At 40.5% G+C, this 27260-nt stretch overlaps 1 protein-coding gene across 6 annotated transcripts; it reads left to right on the forward strand.

Moving 5' to 3' along the window:
* On the forward strand, positions 1-27260 carry LOC125287070. 6 transcript variants are annotated; one of them, XR_007192301.1, is made up of 10 exons: positions 1-360; positions 874-1014; positions 1238-1330; positions 1435-1579; positions 3189-3340; positions 3660-3876; positions 7118-8125; positions 21425-21500; positions 26456-26627; positions 26904-27260. XR_007192301.1 is itself a non-coding variant. In XM_048232485.1 (7 exons), the coding sequence occupies exons 1-7, from the start codon at positions 141-143 to the stop codon at positions 7228-7230; spliced, it is 1080 nt and encodes a 359-aa protein (XP_048088442.1). In that variant the 5' UTR covers positions 1-140; the 3' UTR covers positions 7231-8909. The 6 variants fall into 6 exon arrangements, 1 of the variants encoding a protein (XP_048088442.1); XR_007192298.1 differs by having other exon boundaries at positions 874-1011; positions 1236-1330; positions 7118-8129; XR_007192297.1 differs by having other exon boundaries at positions 874-1011; positions 1236-1330.

Genomic DNA, 27260 nt, shown 5'->3' on the forward strand with positions numbered 1-27260 from the left:
CTCACCGCGCCAATTCATGGTCTCCCTTGCAAAAAATATAGCTTGCTAACGGTCTCGTTGACCCGTTCTCAACAAGGAAATGAGAAGGAGGAGAAGATATTCTAGCTAAAACGTAATTTTCAGCATTTTAACACGCCACAATGGCATTTGCCATTTATTATTTTAAGGACAAGACTGTGGAAGTTGGGAAGATTTCATGGATGAGTACTGACGACCAGCAACAATGTCCAAAAGTAATCACTCAGTGCCCTGATCTAGAAGAAGAAAACGGATGGATGGCGATAAAGTGCGTCATGAAAGGCAGAAAAAGACGGTCAGACGGTCCAGCCTTTTTCCCAGCAAAGGTTTTGATGGTTGGTGGTAAGTTGTTAATTGCATTGCTCTCAAAGTGAGGCCTGGACATAGGCTAGCTAGCTAACTTGTATAATTGTCAACTAGCAGCTATTGTTATTTACAATTTGCAATGTCGAGGATGAGAAAATTAGCCCTTGTTTTGGCGTTAACGTTAGATGCCGACGAGGATGGCAACGAACATTCCCGTTTGTCATGTTCACTCAACTAGTTGTTCGGTTGGCACCTTTGACTTCTTTGTTTTGGTCGCCATTTTTCTTTTTCTATAGCTCTATGAAGGCAAAATAGGTAGTGAGTTTGGCAGAATAAATATAGATAAGGAATTCAGCTTATACTAGATAAGTAATTCAGCTTATACTGTAAGTGTACATTTAATTTTGAACTCTTAAACCCCATTTTGCACTCTTAAACCTACATGTTTTGCCTGTGGTAGTTTCTACAGGGTTTTCCATATTTTAATAGGCGTTTCAAAATGCAAAAGAGATCCCACAAGCTTTTAATTTGATCTTGTTTCTTACACAGACAACTACAGTGATCTCTGCAAGAAGAGGCAGGAATTCATAAATGGTGAAGACATCTGGGAAGAAGCAACCAAGAGGACGAGTAAGCCGAACAGCAAGGGGAAAGATGTGGAAGAGGATCATGAAGTTCCATCTAAAAAAGGTAGGTACCTTGATAAATACCTTGGTATGACACACGTTGATTGTAAGTGACATTTATTTATCATTTCTGGTGTGCATAAAACTAAACAACATAGTTATATGATTTTTGTTTTGAGTTAGGTTCTCTAGGTATGATCCATCAGTGGTGAGGTTGATACTGTAAATGCAACTAAATCATCATTATCATGTTATAAACATATAAAACCGAATTATAATTTTGACAGAAGAGAAAGAAGTCAACGTGTGCTGAAAAACAGTCTGCAAACCAAATGATAGAAGAGCTGAAGAAGCAGCTGGCAAACAAAATATCTTCAGAGGTAAAATATTTGACTATTATGGTATTTTGAGTTGAAGCAATAATTATGGTGTGGATTTTCTGCCTGATTCTTTGATTCTTTTGATTTCACGTGTTTTGGTGTAGTCGACTAACTCAAATGAGGAGTCATCAGATGAGGAGCAGCTGCCCAGAAACTGGAGTGGGGTACAGAAGAAAGTGACAGAGCTTAAGAGAGAAATCAAGAGCCTGAAAGCAGACCATGGGAAAGAGATACTACATGCTATGAGAGGTATTTTCTATTTATCAATTTAAGTAGCCTAAAGCAAATTCTAAAACAACAGCTTTGAACGACTGAAGATGTGCCTATACTGATTCCTGAAGTCAGACAAACACTGTGGGTGTGCAGGTCAGGCATAATGAACTAAGGCCATCCTTAAAATATTTTGTTTGCAGTAACAGCCAAAAAAAAAATAAATGGGTCGGTAGGTAGGTCAATATTTTTTTTTTTTTCAAGATTCAAAGTAAAAAAAAAAAAGTACAATTTTGGTCATGGTGATTACGTTAGGAATGAATTTACACAAATGTGCATATCGTGGCGTAACTGACTGGGTCTTCAACCCGTGCCTTCAGGCACACCATTGCAAACCTCATTCTGATGCAGGTTATATAGACCAGCCTTTCTCAAACTTCTTTGACCTGAGGCCCGGTCATGGCAGACTTTTGGGTCATAGGGCTCATCTACATGTACCCAGAAAGAAGGCTACAATAGCTCTTGGCCACGTTATATTGAAATTTGACTATACAATACTCAATGCTATACAGTGTATTATACAGTCTCTGCTCTCTAAGGAAGTTCCAAAAAAAACGTCGTTCTATTAAGTTTAAGTTAAATAAATAAATAGCCTTCCAACAGGTTGAAGCGGAGCTTTGATACCAACGTTATCGATTAGTTTCAGTTTCTCTCGGCGAGACCACCACTGAATGAATGCTCATACCACCACTTAATTGTAGGGCTCCATGTTTAATGACATCGATAGCAGAAAGCGTTTGTTTTCTTTTTTTCCCGATCCGCGGTTTCTTGATCAACTGCGCAGCAAATTATCAGATGAAGCACGGGCCTAATTTCCTCCACGACTCCGCCGACCAGCAGTCTCCATGTTGCGGACCCATATTTTGAGAAATGCTGAATAGACCACAACCAATTTCAATACTCGACCACGGTCACCGTTAGACTAGGGGAGGAGGGATGAAAAAAAGATCTGGCCACAGTTCTTCCAGAACTTCGTGCCAAGTAAAAGCGTTATCAGTTTGTGTGAATGAAACGGCGTAGGCCATAGTGTGACATCGCGTAAAAACCAATGGTGTAGAGATGGCGCCACAGGTTTTGTTTTAAGTGAGCCGTTTGCATGTAGGCAATTTATATTCACAATACTTGGGCCTACTAAAAAAGAAATATTATTTTATTGCATTTGTATTGGTTGTTTAGAGTAAAAAAACAATCGGTCGGTATTAACAAAGTTTACAACCCGCAAGTCGGTCGGACTAAAAGGGGAAAAAATAAATATTTGGGTCGGTTCTAAATTGACAGGGTCGGTCGGGTTACGGCAAACGAAAATATTTTTAAGGATGGCCTAAACTTAACACAATAAACTGAAATTTTCGTATACTCCCATACTGAAGCATTGAAATCTGAACACCTGGCTTCAACCTGACATTTATAGGTTATGGCTAATTCAGTCTCCTCCTGCTTCCTGTTCCTGCCTAATCAGCTCCTCTTCCAGTCATTGTCTTCATAACAAAAACGATTTATTTTTTTAACACTAATTTAATTTTTTAATGGTCTCAAAACACAGTATTGACACAAAACTTTTGTTGCCTTGTTTTTATTCCCTTTACAGAGCTTCCAGCAGTAGTGACAACGCTGAAAGAGATCATAGAAAAACTCACAGTTCAGATCTCAACTCCTGCATCCACCTGGTCAACACCCACACCAGATCGACAAGTTTGTGCACCCGCCTCTCCTCAAGTGTTGTCTGACCCTGATGATATGGTAAATACCTCAAAATGCATTGATAGTGTATGTGTTTATCCATGTGGGGAAAGTTTTGCTGTACAATTTCCCTCTACACCTTGTGATTGTACACATAAGTTAGAAAGAAAGCATATTCATCAACTTTGTACTGGATATATACAATTTATGATGGATTTGGAAATGCTATGATGCCCCCAAATTGCTCATGTTATGGGGTTAATGTATAGACTGTAGGCCTATGCATATTTACTGCACTGATGAATAGATAGATTTACAAAGATTTTTTTATGGAATTGTTTCATCATTATTTGGTGTGTAATATTTAAATGTTTTGCAGGTGCCTCTTACGCCAGGTTCTGATGTAAAAGTTCCAAGACTAAAGCTGAAGTCTCTGCGGACTGCAAGTTCAACTTTGTACATTGGGGATCTTGCGGTGCTCATCTATGGTAAAAACACACTGGCCAACTCAAGTTTGACCGGGAGGAAGTTCAGGGCCCACAAAGATGTGAAATCAAAGCCACAACTGGATCAAATCAAGCTTGATGCTATATTTGGTGAGTGCATTTAATTTAAAGGGACACCAGGCAATGTTTTCGTGTTAATTACTCATCTTCCTAAGTCGGTATATGGTTAAATGACTCATTACAGGGCGAATGAAGACTCTCTCGCCCGCCGCTACTGCCTGTAGGAAGAATATCCCGCTTGCAAGTTCAATGTATCATACCCGCCGACCGAAGCAGGATCAGTTTCCATCCTGCATTCACAGCAGAGGCAGGCTAACGTAACGCGATTGTTGCAAACGTGTGTATAATGGCAGAGGCGGCGAAGAAGCAGCGAAAGCCCTTGACAGAAGCTGGGGAAAAGATCTTCAGACCGAGCGAGGGGGAGTTTCGTAGAGAAAAAGCTAGTGCTGGGCGGTACACCGGTTCACACCGTATACCGGTGTATATTTTCGTTATGATATGAATTTTTAATATACCGCCATACCAGTGTATTTGATTACACAACGTTTGGAACGCTGCGCCGCGCGACAGTGTTTCAGACGGGACTTTTTTCACACGCACGCATGGTGCGACTGCGAGGCATAGCTGGGCATAGTGAGGGTAAACACAAGGTGTTTTAAGTTTTTCCCCTGAAGTATGACCCTTAAGGCTTAATTTCTCCTTAGGTAAGGGGTTTATTTAAGGGTGTTGCACAGAATACCTTAAATTGTTTCTTTAGTTAAGGAAAAACGTTAAGGGATACTGCATTGAAAGGGATTTACCGTCACGAAAATTCTATTGAGATTGTTCAACATTTTGTAACTAGCTGGCTAGTAGGTGATGTCGTTAGTTAGCAACCCACCGAACACAGTGAAGTTTAATGATCTTATCATTCATCTCACCTTAAGAATATTCGCTGGAATTATCCAGGTAGCAAGTAAAGCATGTTATAGACATGAACTGAGCAATACTAGCTGGCTTGTTAGAAATGATCCTGACTGTCATCAGTGCACCAAAACGAACTTTTTTGTTAATGTTTTGCCTAGTGAACCGAACCGAAGCTCATGGCAGGCTAACAAGACATCCACATCCACATGAAGTTAACGTTAGCCTACCACTAACGTCATGCAAATCACACAATAACAATAAGGCATGTTTCTGATAGGCCTATTTGACAGAGTAAGCAGAGAGGTTTTATTTTAAATTGTATAATTTTCAAAAAGGTATAATTATTGCAAGTTGCACTACTTTTTGTATTGGTTTTATACAAGATGTTTGTGAAATTTGCACAGTAAAAGTTCTGTATTTTGACTGCAATTGTCTTTGGATTCTGATGCAGAATCATGAGTGGCTCTTTTTTCTGGGGCCATGCAAAACTGCATTACCACTAGTGTTGAGTTATTCATGACAGTAAAATAGACCATCCTTAGTCAATGTACTGCAGCAAATCCTCTCTCAACCTGTAGAAAATGCTGAACATCTGATTATGCATGGGGAAAAAATACCGTCATACCGTGAAACCGTAAGAATTTTGAAAAATACCGTGAGATACATTTTTGGTCATACCGCCCAGCACTAGAAAAAGCATCAGGCTTGCCTGGTGTCCCTTTAAGGCAAAACTGGAATAATAGTTATAATCAGACACTCACTCACTCACTCACTCACTCACTCACACTATCAGTACTACAAATAAAAATATAAGCAGCAATGTGGGGGCCAAGTAGTGCGCTATAGCAGGAATGGAGTTGCCATGGCATGAGCAAGCACTCACAGCAAGTTTGATTGCAATTGGATAAAGAATGGCTGAGAAATAAGCTCATTTACTTTGTTATAGTGCCCCTGGAGGTGCAAATTACACCAATGTCCTTGTGCATTCTCAGAATCAGCTACCATGTCCCTGGACTTCATACACCAAAGAGTTGCTGAGATGTGAGCTCAATTTGTCTATTACAGCACCCCTAGAGGCCAAATGAGACCACTTTCCTTGCATGTCCTCACAATCAGCTACTTTGTCTGTGTATTAAGTTTGGACTTCATACATCAAAGCGTTGCTGAGATACAAGCTCACTTCCCGTGATGCCAATTTCCTAGTCCCCTCATCAGATACCAAGTCCAAATGATGCCAATTTCCTTCCTGTTAGCGTCCTCACAATCAGATACCAAGTCCCTGTACAAAGTTTGGACTTAAATTTGTAACCATTAAAACTTTTTTTAGAGTTTGGACTAAATCAATATGGCGGAAAGATATTAGACCACTTCCTGTTCAGGCGCGGCTCAATTGTGAAAATCAGACAAAAGAGTCGCCATGTGTGGTGGTTGGCTGTCACGGGCAAACAAAAAATTGCTGAAATTGAAAATCTGACAAATGGTATATTTTGTTAACTCAAAGCGTCACCTAGATGTTTGTCCACTTCCTGTTTGGTGGCTTCATCGAAGATCATCTCTGCCAAAAATGTTCTGACAAGTATATTTTTGAAAATCATCTCTGCCAAGTTCGGAAAATGGATGAAATTTGTGACCGCTGAAACCTTTAAGTAGTTTGGACTAAATCCAATATGGTGGAGGTCCAATATGGCGAAAAGTGACTTAATAGGGGTCATTGAACTTAGGTCGGTCCAGGGATTCCAACGGTGCCTGATATGTGAAAATCGGACGCACCGTTCAATGGTCATATGCGTGAATGCAATCCAGGTTCGACCCATTGGTGGCGCTAGAGTGTTGGGCATAGAGTTCAGTAAATTGGTGAGAGTGATCATGGGACAGTACTGAATCAGTGTGCCAACTGATTCAGACGGCTAGACGGCTGGGTTTAGAGGTCCATAAATGAGTGTGAGTGGTCAGTGGAGTGTACCGAAACTTTCTGCCAAAAAATCTGCACTTTTTAGCCAGGCATTCTATGGGCTGCCATAGACTCCAATGGCGGAAGTGTAATAATAGGAAAAGCTAGTAACTCAATGGGTGCCTTCGCTGCTTGGCCCCCAATAAATTAAAAACAATACATACTAATGCTTCTATATGATGCTAAACAATCGATGTTTTTCAGTTGTCGTAAATCACAGAGGATTTGCACGTGAGGTCACCGCCAGCATGCTGCCCATTGTTTTGCCACTCAGTTACCACTCTGTCTTATTCAGTCTGACTGGGGTGTGTTGTGTGTGCAATCCCTTTATAACAGTTTTGCTGATTGCTGATTTAAGTTCAGAAATGTATCTGATAAACCATCCTCTCTGCCATGACGTGTGTTAATTGTGGACGGTGAATAAGAATAACATTGAGGTAATGTTTTGTTCTGTATGTGTTTTTTCATTCACAGCCCATGCACAGACGAAATTTCCTGACACCACCATGCAAGATGTGAGACAAATCATAGGAAAGAAATGCAACAACATAAGCTACGCCAACCAAATAAATGAAAAGAAGTCATAAAAGTACAGATTTTGTTTCTATCTAGTTATTTATTTTTGGTTCCAAAGGTGTGCACTTTTCTTTTACCTTTTTTGACAAGGAAGGACTTTAGTTCTTTTTAGTACATTTTTACAAGCACAAGTTTTGCTTTACCACTTTTTACAAATAAGGACTTGATCTTGGAGAGACCATTATGTCTACACACAGCACCTGTAAAATGTGTTTATGTTTATTACTGCACTGTGTTGTTCATGTCACTACAATGACCACAATGCTGTGGGTTTGTCATGGGTATGTTGTGATATTGAATACTGTACATGTCAACCAATCAAATGTCTTTGTTTGTTTGCTTTCATTTGAATTTTATACTCAGCCAATGATTATTTCTTATTTGTTTATGCCTGCGAAATTGCGGTGAAACTAAAGGTTCCATCACCTTAGTGAGGAGAAGGGTAGTGAGTTCCAGTCTGCCTGGAGTAAAGAGAGGTCACTGTTTCTCCTGCTCCGCCTGTCAGTGCTGTTTCGTGGAGACTTAGCGGTGATTTTATGTACCCCGGCCCACGAATGGTGAATTGTGCGAGTGAGTCACGTTTATGGTGATCAGTTTGGTGTGCTTCGTGTCTCTCGTCGGGTCTTGTTCAACTTGCCTCAGAGCTTACTGTTGAGCTAGTGCTAGTGGTCGTTAGCTACTTGTTGCAGTTTTCCGTCGGAGACTAACTCGTTTATACCTCCTGTGCTGGACCCACCGGAGCTACCCCTACGACTGCTTCTCCGCCGGTGCTGAGCCCACCGGAGGACCAACCGCCCTGCTACTGCTGGTGTTGCTAGCTACGTTGGCTAGATCAAGGCAGCTGCTTGCCTCCCGTCTGCACCTGGACAACGGTCGTCGGTTTGGCTGAGTGGAGTGAAACTGTTTGTTCGTGAGTACACTTACACTGACACACACACACACACACACTCGCCGAGCGACCGGCGAGTCGGATGGGCATTGTAGTGGTTGCTACCTTGCCTTTCAGCTCATAGAGCTGACTTCAGTGCACCAACGAGCTCCAACAGAAAGCCAGCTTGGGGGTTATATATATTAAGACACGTATGGGGGTTAACATACGGTCTGTTAGCTTTAATGTTCAGCTGTAGCAGCTAAGTTAGGTTCCCTTCAGAGTGAATTGTTCACTCGCAAGTCTGCTTGTCAGGGTTCTGTAGCTGCTATCACTTTTACTTCTTATCGAAGCTATTTACTAAATAAATATTTGATTATTATATTTCATTAACTTTGGCTGTATTGGCAATTCATCTCTGTATGCATCCACCACTAGTGTAATTACTACTTACACATACATTATATATTTTTATTCTGTAGGAATACATTATACACTAGCCTAAGGTAAGTGTAGTATTTTTACAGTGGAGGCACCGCGCTATTGAATGTATTGTCTTTAATTATTAGCCTACTGGTATTCAGGAATCTCAGCCAACTCATCATTCCACCGCTGAGAATTCAGGATACTGTTTGCGCCAATGTTTTATACTGATTGTAACTAGTGCCTGTGCACACCCGTTAAGAAGGGGTTACATACATGCAACATGCACTTTTTCCTTTCATTTTCTCCATTAAGGAAATACTTGGTTTCATAGGTCTTTGTTTTTGAAATGTTTGAAAATATATCAAACTTGTTTTCAACATTCTGTCTTGTGATTTTGTAAATGCATCACACTCTTGTGTACATACAGTATGAGTAAACTTTAAGTTTATACTTAAAAGGAGTATATTTCCAGTATATAAATAGTAAGCTACAAGTATGCCAAGCAAACTTAAAGTATAACAAGTAAACTAGTAAAATAACCAAAGTTTATAACAGTATACTTAAAGTATACAATAATAGGGACTCGAAGTATATAACTAGTACAATGGCAGTTTCATAGATGTGACATAGCGGAGAAGCGACTGTGAGACTGTTTTGCGGCTCGCATCGAGGAAGCAAGCGTCATCAGCGTCACGGGTTGGCTTTGATGTGAGTGGTTGAAGTGGCACGTCAATAAAGATGAAAGGCAGGTGGTTTATCCAATAATATGTGCGATCCCAGATGGATGAGTGGAGCTAGGAGGAACGAAAATCATCTGGCGAGAGTCAGGTTAGTTTGCCCACCCCTGGACTAAACGTTTTCTGGTATAATTATGACTGCTGCATAGGACTCGAAGTATATAACTAGTACAATGGCAGTATATCGATAAGTGTACTTGTGGTATAGTTTAAAGTGTACGTTTGGTGTGGATGAACTTGACTGGCCTGCACAGAGTCCTGACCTCAACCCTATAGAACACACTCCTAAACCTTGGGGAAAGCCTTCCCAGAAGAGTTGAAGCTGCTATAGTTGGAAAGGGTGGACCGACGTCATATTAAACCCTATGGATTAAGAATGGCATGTTACTTAAATATGCAAGTCTGTCCTAGATTAAATACAAAGTACTACTACTCACCTTCAAAGCCCTCCACAACCTTGCTCCCCCCTACATCTACGACCTCCCTTACACTCCTTCCCGCTCACTCAGATCCTCTGACCAAAATCTTCTAGCTATCCCCGGGACCAGACTCTCCACCCTGGGTGGCAAGTCCTTCAAAGCTCATCTCAAGACCTTTCTCCTCCACACCCAACACATAGCTCCATCTTTCCTCCTACCCTTTTTTTCTCTTTTTATTGTTTTTGTTTGTTTGTTGTTGTATTTTCCTTTCCCTTAGTTACTTAAATGTAACTTATTATTATTATTATTATTATTATTTATTATTTATTCGCTCAACCATCTACAGGCCGATGGGTGTACAGTCACTAAATGTACACATAAATTAATTTATTTTAATTTTATTTTATTATTTAATTTATTAATTTTATTTAATTTAATTCCACGAAACATGGCATACCCCCAGATGATGACAGGTTAATCATACATATGAAATTTGGTGCAGTTCAGAACATCTCAAATGACATAGGGACGATTAAAGAATAATAATATTGCATTTTCATTTTTTACCAGGGGGTGTGCAAATCACAACGTGATTATGGGCTAGGTTGATGCAGGCCCTTGAGACCAACATACCATAAACATGTGGTCATCCTTGGTGCCACAGTTCAGGTAGTTATTTAGGAAAAACTGCATTTTTTGGGTTTCGGGGGGCTCATCAAGGAGGGGGTAGGGTGGGGAGGTGGCCCCCAGGGACCAAGACCAAACAAGAAAAAAAAGAACTTTGAGAATCCCTATATGACCGCTACGCTAGCTATGCAGCGGTCATAATTATACCAGAAAACGTTTAGTCCAGGGGTGGGCAAACTAACCTGACTCTCGCCAGATGATTTTCGTTCCTCCTAGCTCCACTCATCCATCTGGGATCGCACATATTATTGGATAAACCACCTGCCTTTCATCTTTATTGACGTGCCACTTCAACACCTCACATCAAAGCCAACCCGTGACGCTGATGACGCTTGCTTCCTCGATGCGAGCCGCAAAACAGTCTCACAGTCTCTTCTCCGCTATGTCACATCTATGAAACTCCCGCCCTGCGTCCTGATTGGCTCTACCATAAAATCTGGTGCCGAAATCACTCCCAATGGAAGCAATCCCAGATGGATGTGAGTGGAGCTAGGCGGAATGAAATTCATCTGGCGAGAGTCAGGTTAGGCAAACTGCACCACCCAGCACTTTAAACCGGCCAGCAGAGCATTTCATTTGGTTATAAGGCTGCTCGCTATTTTTTTCTTACAATAGATACGATGTTGGTTAGCTTTACTGCAAACTTCTTTTCACTCTTCTTAGAGAACGTTTACAAGGTCAATGTCGTGGAGCAGTGAGGGGTTAGGTGCCTTGCTCAAAGGCACTTTCAGTGCAAATATTCAAACTAGCTTACATTTTCCGTACTTCATAGATGATTTAGCCTATAAAACAAAAGGCCCAGGCTGTGTTTGTAGAGCTGCAATGAATTAATTGAACAAACTCAACTGACAACAGGTAAATCCACTGATTCGGTCATTAAGGCTCTATGAAAACAGTACAACAACACACTTTTATCTTTCTCAAGTTTATTTTTGTATTCCGGGGTAAAGCAGCCTAATTGCCTAATTGTGTTGATAATAGTTTTTCCTACCGGTTTGCTGTTTAAACTGACAGGCGCCGCCCTGAACTTTCCTGCAAGTACTGGTTTATGACATCAACCGCTACATCTCTATCTGTTGATAGTTATGTCCTATTTCTATATCTCAATCTGTCCATTTCTTTCCACAAAACCCACCAGAAGTAATCCTTTAAGGGGTTAGTTTTCAAATTTTGAAGTTACCAACTTCCTGAGGTGGGTCCTCTTCATTTCTGTGTCCATGGGGCACAGAGGTTCATGCTTGACAAATCATGTCCTTTGGTGTGAGGTTGGGACCCCATGTCGTGACATAGGTGCCCTTATTTGTTTTTTCGCCCCTGCCCTTCAAGAAGTCTGTGCATGCCACTGGACTGCTGGATAACTTTTGTGGTTGTTTGATCGATGGCTCATCGAAAAGAGAAATTTAAAAAAGTCTTTGTGATCATACACAAGCATGAATATTTTTTAAATTATATTCCATATTTACTCACTCCAAAAATGAGACTGCTTTTTTACAAGATATTAAACTGTTTGGAAAAGAACTCTGTCCCACCAACATTGCATAGAGCTTAGTCAAGCCATCCTTGAGTGCTATCAGATTAGCATGGTTGATAAGGTCTGTGGCCAGGGTCCTGAAAACCCCTTGTGCAGGAATGAAAGCTCAGGAGTCAGTTTGCCTGTTCTGCATATGTGCATCCCATGTTTTCTCAACTGAGCAGGAGGACAGGAGATGATGGGGAGGAAGTGGGATAATTGTGAGAGCGTAGACAGGAATGACAAAGCAGAAGAGGGAAAGTGGAAATAAACTGCTACACAAGAGATGTGGCAAACTCCTCACTAAACTCTCAAACTTTCATTTGCAACACTATTTGCAAGGATCCTATTGGTGTGATGGACGGCTGTCACTCAACCCTCCATATGATAGCCTATATGATCATGTGAAGGACGTACAGTATAAACACCTGTTGTTTCAATTAGCCACTTAGGATGCACACTACGCAATGACCATCCAATGAAAATGTCAACAAAAAGCTTGCATGGCCATATTTGCAACTATTGGCAAAATTCAAGTTACCATGCCTGTACGCCTTTCATCAGAGCCACTTGTCCTGTTGCTGCTGTCATGAGGCTTTTGCAAGCTTTTGGGGGCATTAAAAAATGAACTCCAGCCAGTGATTATCCACTAAAACTCATCTTAGTTCCTGAAAGATACATATTCATATTTTTTCATGACAACATCACTTCATCATCTCCTCATCTCTGATATGGGAAGCTAACTGCCCCTGTCCCCAACACTGTATACAACTCTGCCTACTAGGCATCCAGTTTGACACTGCTTGCTTATGAACCTAAATATGCAGAAGCATCCATAGGAAAACCTTTTTCCAGAAATGATTTGGAAACCTCCATCCCGCAGGTCAATGAAACATGTGCAACGGCAGAATGACAGGCTAGATATATGGATTCAGAGAGTTCTGCTTGCCACTAACCAACGCAAAAGTTTCCAAGATGGATGAGATAGACACAAGAGCCTGCTGCCAAGAATGCAGTTCTGCAACCCTCAATGGAAAGTGTGTCCAAGATGAGGCAGAACGGATGTCATGGTCATGCATATCACACATTCTTTACATGCATAAACAACAAAACAATTATATTAGTTTATTAGATATTAGTTGAAAGGCTCGCTGATGGATGTCTCTGTGCTCCTAACCTTTCTAAACTTGTACAGCTAAACAAGCTAAACCCTCACTTACTACTCTCATATGATGCCAAAATCTCCAGTCCTCCTTTCTACATTTTACACTGATGAGTAGAAATCATAATCCAAAAGAACTACATAATTAAATTCTCCAGATAATACTGCCACTGGGTTAATAAAGGACAGTGACATTAATAGTATTATTCAGAAGATTTTTTGGATGGTGTGATGATATCTGCCTGGTGGTTAATGTTGAAAAGACAGGAGATGGTGTTTGACCCTAGAGGAGTGGATCATCACAGGCTTGTGGTTAACCAGAATAAAGTCATCTGGCATGTCTCTTTATAGAAATAGTTGCCGAGTTGATCATCACAGGCTTGTGGTTAACCAGAATAAAGTCATCTGGCATGTCTCTTTATAGAAATAGTTGCAATTTTTATAGATAGTCCTGCACAACAAGGATTTTTTTCCTGGTCTGAATACATTTCATGTGTATTTTGAGCTGTTGATCATAAAATAAACAGCAAAACATTGCAAACGCAGTTGAACTGACACAATGTGTTGGCATTACGGGTTTAAACACATTCAATTCACGTAAAGCTATTCCAGTGCTTCTCCATAGTGGTACAGCAAATCTAAAATTAGTTCAGTGCTCAGCTTGACATTGTCCATCATAGTCACAAGGTTTTTTTTTCATGAAAATCTAAACTCTTTTGTCCATCAGACTAGATTAACGTTCGCACCAATTGTTCATGGTAATCCTTTGTCATGCAATATTTGAAAGCCTAATCAGATGTGTGTGTTGCATCTTCATAAATAATCAGTGTAGATGCCCTGGGCAGATGAGATTGGCATTGTCCACTGACAAGAATGCAGTTCCACAACTCTCCATGGAAAAACTACGAAAGGACACAAAATGCGTCATCTTTTGTAATATTTCATTTCCTTACTGGCACCGTTGTGCCCTTGAGCAAACCACTTAACCCCGAGTTGCTCTGGAGCAACTGGCCCTCATAACAGCTGATGTATGTAAGTGTCAAATTCTAATGTCTCATGTAAATTCTGCATTCCAGCTTGAATGTGACCATTCCAGGAAATTGGCTTTCCTAATGTTTTACAAATAAGAACTGCTGCATGCGTTTGTCTTTACTCAAAACCTTCCTAAAACTATGGCAGAAAGAAAATTCAGGGCTGAACTGGTCCGGATTGTCCACCACCATTACCGTCCCCTCCACGACCTCTCCCTGTCTGCCCCCACTGGACCAGGTGGACTGTGGGTGTGTTTACCTGTGTGACGACTGCACAGTATGGCCTCCGTTACTGCCCCTTTCTCCTCTGCACTCTCCCCCATGCTTGTTAGGATGCTTTATAAACACATTTTCTGTTTGAGCTGCGAATTAGCACATACGCATATCTGGTAAGGTCTCTGACCAGGGTCCTGAAACCCATTGCAAGGATTGTGCATGTAGGAGGATCCCTGTGCAGTCCTTGTGGAAGCAAGAACCAGATACATGCATGCACTGCACAAAACATTTCATAAAAAAGAAAATGTGCTGACAGAAGAATTACAGGACAATATTCTTCACTTTAATTTCCTTAAAATAACAGGAGATATTCTTTGAAATACTCAAATATTCATATGAACAAAGAATATTGTTGTAGTATATATTCCAAGTTGAGAGGGAGAACTTAATGGGAGGAGGAGGGAAGATAACTCTGCACACATTGACCGCATGATAAAGCGGAAGAGATAAACTGGGAATAAATTCCATGACACAATGATGTGCAAACTCATCACTCTTCCCACAGGTCATTCCTGTCATTTGATGCCACAAACTAAACATCTTTAATCTTTCATCTTTAGGACTTTAATCAACAGTGTAAATCACATGACAGGCAAGCCACCACAACCACCACATTTTTGCCTTTTCTCCTGTACAAATTCTTATATAGTACACACAATAGTCACACTCCCAAGAAATGTCCTGAGCCAGTGGTTTCATGGTCTACTTACTCAAACCTATAACAACTGCTCATACAGTTGGATACATGTAGGCATGTACAGTGTACATGTTCAAGTTGGCCTTATGACATGGCAATAACAATAATGCCTACACACCAGACCTTCATCAGACGTGACGGGGCAAGCCCTTCCTCAGACGTGACACATCTGAGGGAGGGCTTAGCCTACCCCAAAATGTCAGTGAGGGCTACCCCAAAACGTCACATTATCATCTCCATCTCCTCTCTCGGGCGCTCTCTTCCTCCCTCTCTTACACACATTCCTGCAACTCCTTTTCCAGTTGTTCCATACTCCCTCTCCTCTCTCTCTGGCTTTCCTCTCCTTTCTGAGGGATTCTCTCCATTCCCTGGGTTCACTGCTATAGTAACTGTCACTGTTACCTGTGCCCACATTTCTGCACGACCTGTATAGTCTCCTGCAGCTGCATGCTCCTCCATGTCCTCTTGTGGCATTTCTCCTCTACAGGTGAAAAGAATAAGGGTCTCTTTCCAACAGCAAACACCGTCTCTTCATCCTTCAGCCATTGGTCTACAGTACCCAGCGACACAGGAATGACCAGGAAAAAGGCCTTAGGTGCTGGAGCTGACAGCATACACAGCCCCACATCCTCTCTCTTAAGTTTCCCTGGAAGACTCCAGCAAAAAGTCTGATTTCTAACAGAACAGTTGTTCAAAACCTTTCTTTTTAGTAAACCCTGTGTACACAAACAATGTTTTCAATGCTCGAGTGCACGTGTAGAGACCCTGTGATACTTAGAGCAAAATTTCATGTTGTGTCGAGCCTTCTTAGTGTTTTAAAAACAGTGATCGTAGTAGGGCCCCTAGCACTCCCATTCAAAAGGCCATTTGACCCAAAACGACAATACGGTCAATCTTAAAAGAGGCGTTTCCATCCTAATTATGCTTTTAAATGAAAGTTAGTTAGATTCACAAAAAGACCCTTGGTTGCATTTTGGCGAGAGTTACGCTTTAGATAGATAGATAGATAGATAGATAGACCAGCATAAATAATATGGACAAATAAGAGAGTAAAGTATAATGTAGACAAGGTAATATAAAAAACTAGTACGTCAGTGTTGGCTGACCAGTCCAGTTTATTGTCCAGGTGGAGACCTAGATACTTCTAGGTGCTTACCATCTCCACATTGACCCCATCAATGGAGACTGGTAGCAGAGCGGGCTTAGACCTGCGGAAATCCACCACCATCTCCTTGGTCTTTGAGGTGTTGAGTTGAAGGTGATTGAGTTTGCACCATTGCACAAAGTCCTCCACCAGGCTCCTGTACTCCTCCTCTTGCTCGTCCCTGATACACCCCACAATTGCAGTATCGTCAGAAAACTTCTGCATGTGTCATGACTCTGTGTTGTAGCAGAAGTCAGATGTGTACAGGGTGAACAGGACTGGAGAGAGCACAGTTCCCTGTGGCGCTCCGGTGTTGCTGATCACAATGTCAGAGAGACAGTTCTTCAGTGTGACGAACTGTGGTCGCTCGGTCAGGTAATCTGTAATCCAGGTTACCAGGTGATCGTCCACACCCATCTGCAAGAGCTTGTCTCCCAGTCTGAGGGGTTGGATGGTGTTAAAAGCACTTGAGAAATCAAAGAACATGATTCTCACAGCACTTTTCCCCTTGTCCAGGTGAGAATATGTCCTGTAGAAGATAAGTGATGGCATCGTCCACGCCCACTTTCTCCTGGTATGCAAACTGTAACGGGTCTATTGCATGGCGTACCTGGGGTCTGAGCACACCTAAGACCAGTCGCTCCATTGTCTTCTTCACATGTGATGTTAGAGCGACAGGCCTGTAATCATTAAGCTCACTGGGGTGTGGCTTCTTAGGGATGGAGGTGAGACATGATGTCTTCCACAGTGTTGGAACTTGTCCGAGACGTAGACTCAAGTTGAAAATGTGCTTCAGTGGCTCCCCCAGTTCAGCAGCACAGGCCTTGTGTAGCATTGGACACAGTCTGTCAGGCCCGGCTGCCTTACAAGGATTACATTTTTTTAAATGATAACTTACTTGATCAGCCGTGATGATGGGGGGGATGAGGGGAGTGGAGGGTGAGGAGGAGGAGGGGTGCTTCTGAGAGGGTTGTCGTGCGGCTAGAGACTGATGGCCGTTGACTGAAGCCATTGTTGCCGCACTGCTCGTGGTCACCATGTGGGGGAGAGGTGCTATAGCCTGATCTGCAGTGATGATGGAGGGGGGAGGGGGAGTGCATCTGGGGTCTGATGGCTGTTGACTGAAGTCATTGTCTCCTCGTTGTTCGTGGTCGCCATGTGGGGGAGGGGTGCAATATTCTGGTGGAGGTGAGTGTTGCGCTGGTAATGAGGTGGTGTGGGGGTGGGGGCTGGGGGACGACCACCTCCTTGATGTCCTTGTCAAGGCTGCCAGAGTCTTGGACACCTCAACAGGCACAGGCAAGGAGGCATCAGGCGGGGGCAGGGCGTGGGGTGATGGGGGCTCAGATCATTGGATGTCCCCGGGATGCAGGTAAGGTAAAGAGGATAAATGATGATGGAAGGGTGGAGATATTTGGAATCAAAGACAGTCAAAGCTGTTAGGAGCATCACCTGGGAAGCACTTGAAATTCTCATAATCCTCCGAGCACTGCACAAGGAAGACCTTTGGCTGCTGAAGTAGCTCTCTGCGTGAGACCAGTGTCTCGGTGACGTCTTCGTCCAGAGTAAAGTACCACCAACCCAGTGTGACGACGCACACAGGTAGAGCTGCACACCACAACAACGAGCCAGCTGTCCATTTCCACCCAGAGGCCTGTCTCTGTGCATTTCCCCAAGTCACCACAGCACAGGTCATACAGGGTCAGAAAACATCTGGCCTGTACATACTTGAAACTAATTTCTCATTCAGACGAAGCCCTGCTACTTGGGGGAAGTGATTTGTAGGCCTACACAGCACCTGAAAACCTCTAATTTTACTCCTGCAAATCCCAAGTAACAGTTCTTTAGTGTATATACTTAGAAAATCGCTGTGTCTCATTTTGCATTGGTATTTGAACATTTATACTACACAAGTCACATCACAACAATGTTGGGGTTCTTGTCACTTTTGGGAGCTATAGGCTAGTTGGTGACCACCTCAATGAACTATGCTAAGCTAAGGTAACGGTGGGTGCAGCAGACTGAGTTATTGCACACACAGAGATGAGAAGGTTATCATCTAATTCTGGGGGAGACGGCAAATGAGCTCATTTCTAAAAAATGTTGGTGTGTTCCTTTAAGCGATGGGCTCCAATTTGCTGTTCACTGGGTCATTGACTAGGATCACTATCACCGAGTTACAAATTTCGAATCTGGAAAAGTCTTTCAGCTAAAATTCCCTCTCAAGCTTTTATGCTGTTAATCAGGGTGCTCATCATTCCATTTACTGTTTATGGCAAAACAGGAGAATCTTTGTGAGTTTCATAACAATTTAAATTTCATTTTAGAATTTTCTGTGGATTTGTTTGCAATCTGTGGATCCTCAGGTGAATGAAAATACCCATAATCCTCTGTGTTGACATGTCTTGGAACAGCGGCCATAGACCTCTCCAGAATAAGTCTCGCCTCCTAACTTCCGTATCCATCCAACCTTCGGTCGTCAAATGTCTATGGGAAATAACATGGCGTTTTGAAAGATCGTACCTGTCAAAACTCTGTAGGTGACAAAGTAGAAAAAGCTGCTGGGCAGATTGGCCTACACACTTCTGCCATCTAGTTTCCACTGGATTTTTTTGATTTTCGGTGCCGTTTAAGTGGTATAGTCTATAGTATACTACTTAAACGGCAAACGGAAGGGGTGGGACTTCACCACTCTATAGAGCTGGTAAGTCCCGCCCATCCGATAAACCCCCAGTGGACCTCTAGATTGAAAAATCGTCAATAGAGTGGTGAAGTCCCGCCCCTTCTACTTCCGGTCCATGGGACCTATCTTTCAAAAAATTATGAACGGGAGTTAATGGAGAGACAACAATTATTTTTTGGTCCAGTTTGAATTGTGCCACAAATTTCACATATGATGTGTGTGAATTTAAAAGTTTAAAAATTTAATTTTTCACGTCAAGAAAGTACTGTTGTTCGATAGACTTCAAAAGTTATGTTGGTTTTGTGCGAATCCACTCAGTGGACTACATCTCTCGTCTCGAACGATGTACGTCACCAACGTAATGAAACATAAGAGCTGTTATGCTAGTTAACGGTTGCATCTTGCTGCCTGCTATGTCACTTAACAGTATGTAATGTACAGTCTATGGACGAATACAACTTACCTGATGTGTTTAATCCTCTGACTCATGGTATTTTCTTCGGCAAGGAAAGCCCAATTAAGACCCATAGCCTAGCACTTTTAGCCATAACTAGTTAGCTCTGTGTCCTAATTGAAAGTCCCCTTAGTGCAGATTCAAGAATCATGTAAACGTTAATATCTAAAAAAAAAAAAAAAAAAAATAGTTGAGCTGCCTATGTTGACCAGTTTGTCATGCAGAGAAACTTAGCTTGTCAGAGGTCTGTTTGTATAATACAGCTGTATTCATAAATCCAGTGGTGGACATTACTTGAGTATATTTACTCAATTACTGTACTTTCTAGGGGTGGGCGATATGGACAAAAAATAAGATCTCGATATTTTTTGTGATTTTGACGATAACTATAATTAGTCGATATCCTTTAAAATTTGTAAAAGTCTGGGTTACTTTACAGCTCATTATTTATGAATAGCATCAATACAATAATAACCAATAACTTAACCTGTGACTTTTTAACCAAATCAACCAATGCATTGTCACTCTATGACATATAAATTTTGCCCCCACTTGTGTGTGTGGCAATGACATGGTCTAGCCAGCTACATTAGAGAAGATGACTAGGCCTAACAGTTTCTCAAGAGAAAGTCTGAAGCTGAAGTTCCTTTCAAAAACCTTTACTTAGGATTTACTGTAAAACTAAGCAGACCAACAGAGTAGGTCTACATCTCAGTTATTCCCTTCGATGTTTTGTTTAAGAGAAATCATGTAGGCTAGCATTCCAAGTTACAGAATAGAAACTAATGCGTTAGCTTATGGCTAATGTATTTGAGAAATCCCATAGAGATGCTAACGGTTAGCATAATCGATACACGTAGATATTTAGAGCGAACTTTAGTCCATTTACAAAAGGGTTACATGAGAAGAGTTCTTTGTTTACAACTGACTACTAAAATACTCAAAGGCAAATGTTTTCTCTCCACATAATACCATGTAAGAAAAAAGGACTGTCTCATCAATGCTACGTGAACAGAAGTAGCTGCACAAAATCCCTTCTAGGCTACGTCTTGATCTCACTACACAAAATAAACATTAGACCTGCGCGTGACAACGTGGACCCACTAGGGATCATGTGACACTTGCTCTGCTGCAACGGGGCTTCTCTTGCATACACCTCCTGGATTTAGTGAATGTACAGTATGGGGTTTCAATGCGTGATTTCGAGTGTTTTTCCCCCATAAGTAATTTAAATACTCGATAATGTAAATTTGCACATCGTTAAAAAAACAATCACGATATTATCGCAGACGATATCGCCCACCCCTAGTACTTTCTGTCGCTTTTTCATGTATCTGTACTTGATTTGAGTATTTCAATTTTGTTAAACTTTTTACTTTTACTCCAGTGCATTTCAAGGCCAAATATCTTACTTTTTACTTCACTACATTTTGTGACAGCTGAAGTACAGCTGAAGTTCCTTTTGGAAAAAACACTGTCCAAATACATGTGTACTGTACTTACATGTATATTTTCTATTAAGCGAGCTAGGCTTTAAATAATGGTGTTGCCTAACCTATGTTATTGTCATATCCACTATTTACTGTACCTTGTTGACCCCAATAATAATTCACAATATTGATGTTAATATAACAAACCTCTTGACGCCATCGAGCAAATGATAGACAATGATGGACAATCTGACATTATCAAACACAAAAGGGAACATATTGATTTGGTCTGAAAGTGTAAAGCATTCAACAAAGAAAAATGTGGTTACTTTGAAGAATCTAAGATAAGATATCACATTAGTTTGTTTTACAATAATTATTAGCTGATTTTGTCCTTGAATGGGGGAGAAAGGCTCAATGAATGCCTATGTCTGTGCCGACACTTTCAACAAAAGTAAATGCAACTGTATTCACAAAATACATTTCAGGACTTTTACTTTTGATACTTAAGTACATTTGAAGGCAAGTACTTTTGTACTTCCACTCAAGTGGAAATGTAAAAGGAGGACTTTTACTGGAGTAACATTTGACCATGTGTATCTCTACTTTCACTCAAGTACAGGATTTGTGTACTTCGTCCACCACTGCATAAATCTAACATTAATGTTTACCTTCTCACAGGGGTCCCTCCAATGCAGAATATGGGCAGAATAAGTGCTAACAATGAAGTACCTGTCTAGAAGGATCTAACAGCTATGTAAGTTTACACACCTTTTTTGTAGTATAGTGGTGGTATTTCTTTTTTAATAATATTAAGCATAAGTACACATAAGTATTGCATTTATTAAATTAGGGTGCTCAGAATTGTCACTCTGGAGCTCTGAGCACACTCTGAAACTTTTTAACCGTTCGTAAATTCTGGGCACTCCAGATGAAGGGACGGAGTGGCAGAGTGTGTCGTCACACAGTAGATTGCAGGCTAGTGCAGGCTAGTGCTAAAATGCTTTCACATTACAAGCTAACTGTTGTTATTTAGTAGGTTAAAACAATTGCTTACACAGTCCTCATCATCAAGAAGCTCTTGCATTAGTGGAATTGAGTTCTGAATGACACATAAACCCTGTTCCACAAGTGCTATAGTGATGTCCATATTGTAAACCATACTGTCTGTAATGCTAAATAAATTCACAGGGAGTTAGAACGCTCATCTTTTTCGAACTTCAGAGCGTTATTTTATTTTCAGAGTGTCAGATTGAATTTCATGAACGCAGCCTTAGTCTTGAGTGTGATGTTACATGCGCTCCAGTCCGGTCCCACCATGCCAAATGCAGCTCTTGCTTTTCCTATTCTCCTCTTTACATCTCCTTCTGATCCGCCATCACTCGCTACCTCGCTTCCCAGGTAAATGAAGGAGTTCACTTCCTCTAGTGGTTGGTGGCTAACCATCAAGCTGGCTAGCATCTTTGCATTGGCCTTGAGCACTTTGGTATTTTGTGTGCTAATGTAGAGACCTGTCTCAGCAGCCTTCTGTTCTTCCTCTCTCAATTTATCTTGCATTTTTGGTGGTTTTGGGACAGTAATGTGAAATCATCTGCAAAGTCTAGGTTGTCCAGTTGTGTAAACAGGGTCCATTGGGCACCTGTTGTCAGTGGCTTGCCGCATGATCCAGTCGACCACTAACAGTGTTGAGCAAGTTCAAAATCGTAATATATTATGTATTACTTATTACTGTCATTTCAAAGTAATTCATTACATTATAATATTACTGTCTCTGAATTGTAAGGCATTACACTACTATTGTATTACTTTTACCAAAATATCTAGAAAATGGATTTGGAATTCTAAATGCAGTTTATTATGCTCAATGCAGCTCATTGCCCTTCTAATGGAGGGTGATGTGGTACAACATAATGACTGAGCTAGGCTTAAGGCTAACAACAGTAGAATGCAATAGGTGCAGTGATGGCTCATGATGCAATACAAGGAACAATCATAGCCAGAATTTTGTTAAAAGAAGACGAAAGGTCAAAGTCTGGTCAATTGTGATAGAAATGCTGTAACTTCAGGCTTAGGCCTACTCATTAAAATCAACAGAGAGCCAACTACCTGTATATTGTAACCCAAAACTTAAAGACATGTCAGGATAGGCTACACAGTGCAGCTACTCGCCATTTTGGTGCCCTAACTGGTGAAATACAGTATTAACCTAAGTATGTCATCATATGGCCAACTATAAAGATGTAATCTGCCTGTTCCCAGGGATGGGTAGTATTTCTGAAACATGTAATATGTGTTTCAAATGCAAAATAGTATTTTGTCATTTGTATTTTATTGGGTTGAAGGAAAGGGCTCTGTATTTTGTATCAAAATACTTTATTGGTGTGTATTTTTGTATTTTAAAAATACTGCAAAATACTATATGTGAAAAACACAAAAAAAGTAGATACTACACACAGGTGTAATGAATAATTGGTAATTAGGCAGCAATGGTTTATGTTTATCACAATCAGCTAATGTGAGAACAGCTGTGTTCAACAACACTTACAGCTTTTCAGTATTGCTGAAGCATCAGCTCTGGTCTGAAGCACTGGTGTGAAGTGGTACATAAAGTAAAGATAAGCAAGTTTACCTGTGCAAGTTCACATAAGGACACTGACAAAGGCAACCATGTCCCATTGTCTCCATGCTAATCTTTAACAGAAAAATGTCAGATATCTCAACCACAATGACATCAATAGATGGTAAGGTGTTGAGTGTGTTTGAATTCCCTTCCTTGTAGCATCCTTTTCTGCATACCACAGAGGGGAGAAGTTCACCTTGTTTAATTAAATAACAATTCTATTTCCTTATTAGCTGCATACTTGAGGTGGAGATATTAAGGCACGCCAAGTCTCTCACATACTGGAACTTCAAGATACATAGCCAGTATGATTTTCTTATTCAGTTCTGCACTGGACTTGAATTACTTAATTTTGGCACAGATACACAATTATGATTTTGGCCTATTGATTATAATGTGTTTAATTATACTGGCTTTAATGCAGGGGCTTTATATCACTGGCTTTAATGCAAAGGGCTTACCTGGGCTGAAGCCCAGGGGCCTCGGACCAATGAGGGGCCTCCTATAATAATAATTAATCAATAATAATAAACGGCCATGTCCTATTCACGCGTCAGTCATTAGCCTACTCTGGAGCTAGCCTACATAATTGAGTACATTGCACTGCTCTACAATGACATCGATGCAGAGGCCCCCTTTGTCTTCTCTTCTGAAGTGTAACAAAATTATAATATTATCATAAAATGATAAACGAATGACGTGGATTCCTGTAACTGTCCATGAAAACAGAAGGCATAGCAGGTAAATATCGTAGCAAATAGCCTGGCAATGAAACGGCTTTAAAAACATGTAGGCCTATTTCACTTGTCTCACTGGAGTGAATGCAGAACATGGGCTGTTGCGCAAAGAAATTAATTAGTGATCTGCATCTCCGTTCACCAAAAGCTAAGTTTGTGCTAACCCATATTCGCACAAATAATATCCTATGTTATGTTTTCTGATTGTTAACGTGAGATATGTCTCCATATTGGGAAGTGTAGTGATAATGCATAAGGTAGCCAATGTTCACGTCACATGAGCCAGCTGCTTGTTCTGTAGGCTAAAAGTATTTCTGTCCCTCCCAATCTGTGTTAGAATGGTGTGTTAAGTAGACAGAATTTCAAAAAATCTCCTGGGGAACCGCCCGACACGACAAACACATGCACTTTTGAAAAGCTTGAAACGTCCACATGTTTAACCCATCTTTTAACTTAGCCTATAGTGTTGTAAAAGTTCAACGCTGTTGTTTTCGTGCAGTAGGCTAACCTTTTTGATAAGCGATGTCATGGGTAGGCTGACGTGATTAAGGGCTTTCTGTTCCTGTTTATGTAAATGTTTTACATAGGCTCAATAATGATAGGCTACACTGCATGTTAGGCTATATCAACCAAAAGCGCACGTTATGTAAATAGGCGGGTCAGATCGCGGGCCGGGTATCATAATTAGTATTTGCGGTTTGGGGGGGCTTAAAAACATATAGCCCAGGGGCCTCAGGTGGTATTAAGGCGTATTAAGACATTCCATCCAACTTTCTATCCATTCATCCTCTTCAAACCATTCACTCATCCACCCATTAAACTATCCACCAACATCCATTAAACAATCTGCCTATCAACATCCATTCAACTTTCTGTCTATCAACATCCATTACACTATCTAAATTTAACTTTTAAACTATATACTCTGTCTCAGGCTTTAAGCATACAATCTGGCTCTCTTAAGACTCTTCTGTTCCTATTTCCTCTGCCCACAACTGTTTCCAAAATAAATGTCCTAATTCACTACAAATAATTCACTATTAAATAATTTAACTATTTAAACTGTTTAGACATTTCAACTGTTAGTTGTTATCAACTATGACTCCTGCCAACTGTTTCCAAATGAAAGTTTGTTTTGCATTTTATGTTAATATACAGTATGTTTATATTTTCATGCACTTACATTTCCTCGAAATTACATTTTCTAGTTTATCCTGGTGCCACGCACCTTGCATGTAGCTGTTCGCTTATTTCCTCTGTGTACAAAGTTATTGTAACGATATATAAGGATTATAAGTAACGATAAAAGGCACAACTCCAGGAGGACTTCTTGTCGCCATGGTCAATGCATTGTTTTTATATATATATCTGCGAGTGTGCGCACATAGCGCATGCGTTGCGTTGCACATTATGGCAAAGGGGCAATGCCGCTCGTTATACGTTTCCCATATGTAGCAATAAAATAAAATAGAAATACATGAATACATTTAGATTAAAAAAAAAAGCAATAATTGCATGAACTACAGCTTGTTCAGGATTCTCAAAGCTCGAGTCCGAGTCAAGTCTGAAGTCTTTTGAGTGGAGTCGCAAGTCATGTCTGAAGTCACTGTTTTTGCGACCCAAGTCCAAGTCCCCATCTTTTTTACATTTCTATCCCTTCATTCTCTTTAATTCAAGTTCACAGCACAAAGCTGACATGCACTAGAAGAGCATTTATGCTTTATCAAGAATCAAAAAGATTAGCGTAGCACCGCTCTAGATGTGTCATTAAATTAATTGTGCTATTTCGCGAGGTATAGAGATCTTTCGGTTTCACACACAAAGTGCACTTAACTGTTCTTCATATCCAACTATAGTTGTCTCTGACAAATTGAAAATAATGAGCGTATAGGCTTATGTCCATCGAGTCAGTTGCAGCCAGCCACAGTCATCTTCAACCAGTAACAGGAGCTACGTTCTGCTATTTGCGCAGATTTTTTCTCCCTCTGTTCTCAGTGTTGTTTTATGAATATGTATCAATACATAATACCACTTAATTTCAGGTTGAAATGCATTGTAATGCGCGTTACTGAAGTTTGTACCGAGTAAAATATTACCCAATTTTTTTTGTAATGCCTACATTGCCGCGTTACAGCGAAAAGCAATATATTACAGTAATTACATTACTTTTGTAACTCATTACTCCCAAACCTGACCACTAAGAGGAATAGTAATGGGGAAAGTAAACAGCCTTGTCTAACTCCTGTTGTGATGTGAAATGCCTGTCAGCTGGTCTACATCGCTCATTGCTCTTACAGTTACTCATTAACATGTACATATTGCCCCACTCCCTAACTCCTATACTTATGTTCATAGGTTTTTAGTCAGGATTAGGCCTAATCCTGACTCCAACAAGTGCACTGCCAAGGAGCAGATGAGCAAGACGACTGAGAGAGTGGTGAAGCAGAAGACGTCATACATGAACTCCCATGTAATCTCCTTCATCAGGGACCTCACTGAATTCTATTTGCTAACTGACTAGATGCAGGTGAGGTTCTGATAATAGCTTTAATAATAATAATAATAATAATAATAATAATAGGCTAATATAATTAATAATATATGTATATATGGGTATACTATAATTAATCATAATTTGATAATAATAATAATAATAATAATAATAATAATAATAATAATATAATAGCATAAGTACCTTGACAGAACTCCGACATCACCATCTTAGACCCTCATCACATGTGGTGCAATACAAAGTAATTGTAATCCATGTAATTGTTAATGTTTTTTCTTATTTAATTTTCAGGACAACTGGGATTCTGGGTCTCCAAGGTCAGGGGACCATAGACCTTTATATCAAGTGGCAGGGGAATGATATTTGTAAGAAGTTTCTTTTCATTTATGTTTTAAATGTTCATGCACATGTTCATTATTGTTCAATGTTTTATTTTATTTCAATATTGCCATTGTGTTAATCATTGCTCTTTAAAACGTGCAAATAAGGTTGGTTATTGTTTTTGACCGTATTTTATCAATTCACATTATTGTTCCATCATGTTAACTTTGGATAGTCTAATGGCGTGTCGTCCATTATCCCTAACTTGTACCTGTTTTATCATGTTCCTGTTCACCAAATGTCTTAAATAAATAACTGTTAACAATT

This window comes from Alosa alosa, chromosome 22 (assembly GCF_017589495.1).
Source record: "Alosa alosa isolate M-15738 ecotype Scorff River chromosome 22, AALO_Geno_1.1, whole genome shotgun sequence".
NCBI classification, from domain to species: Eukaryota; Metazoa; Chordata; class Actinopteri; order Clupeiformes; family Clupeidae; genus Alosa; species Alosa alosa.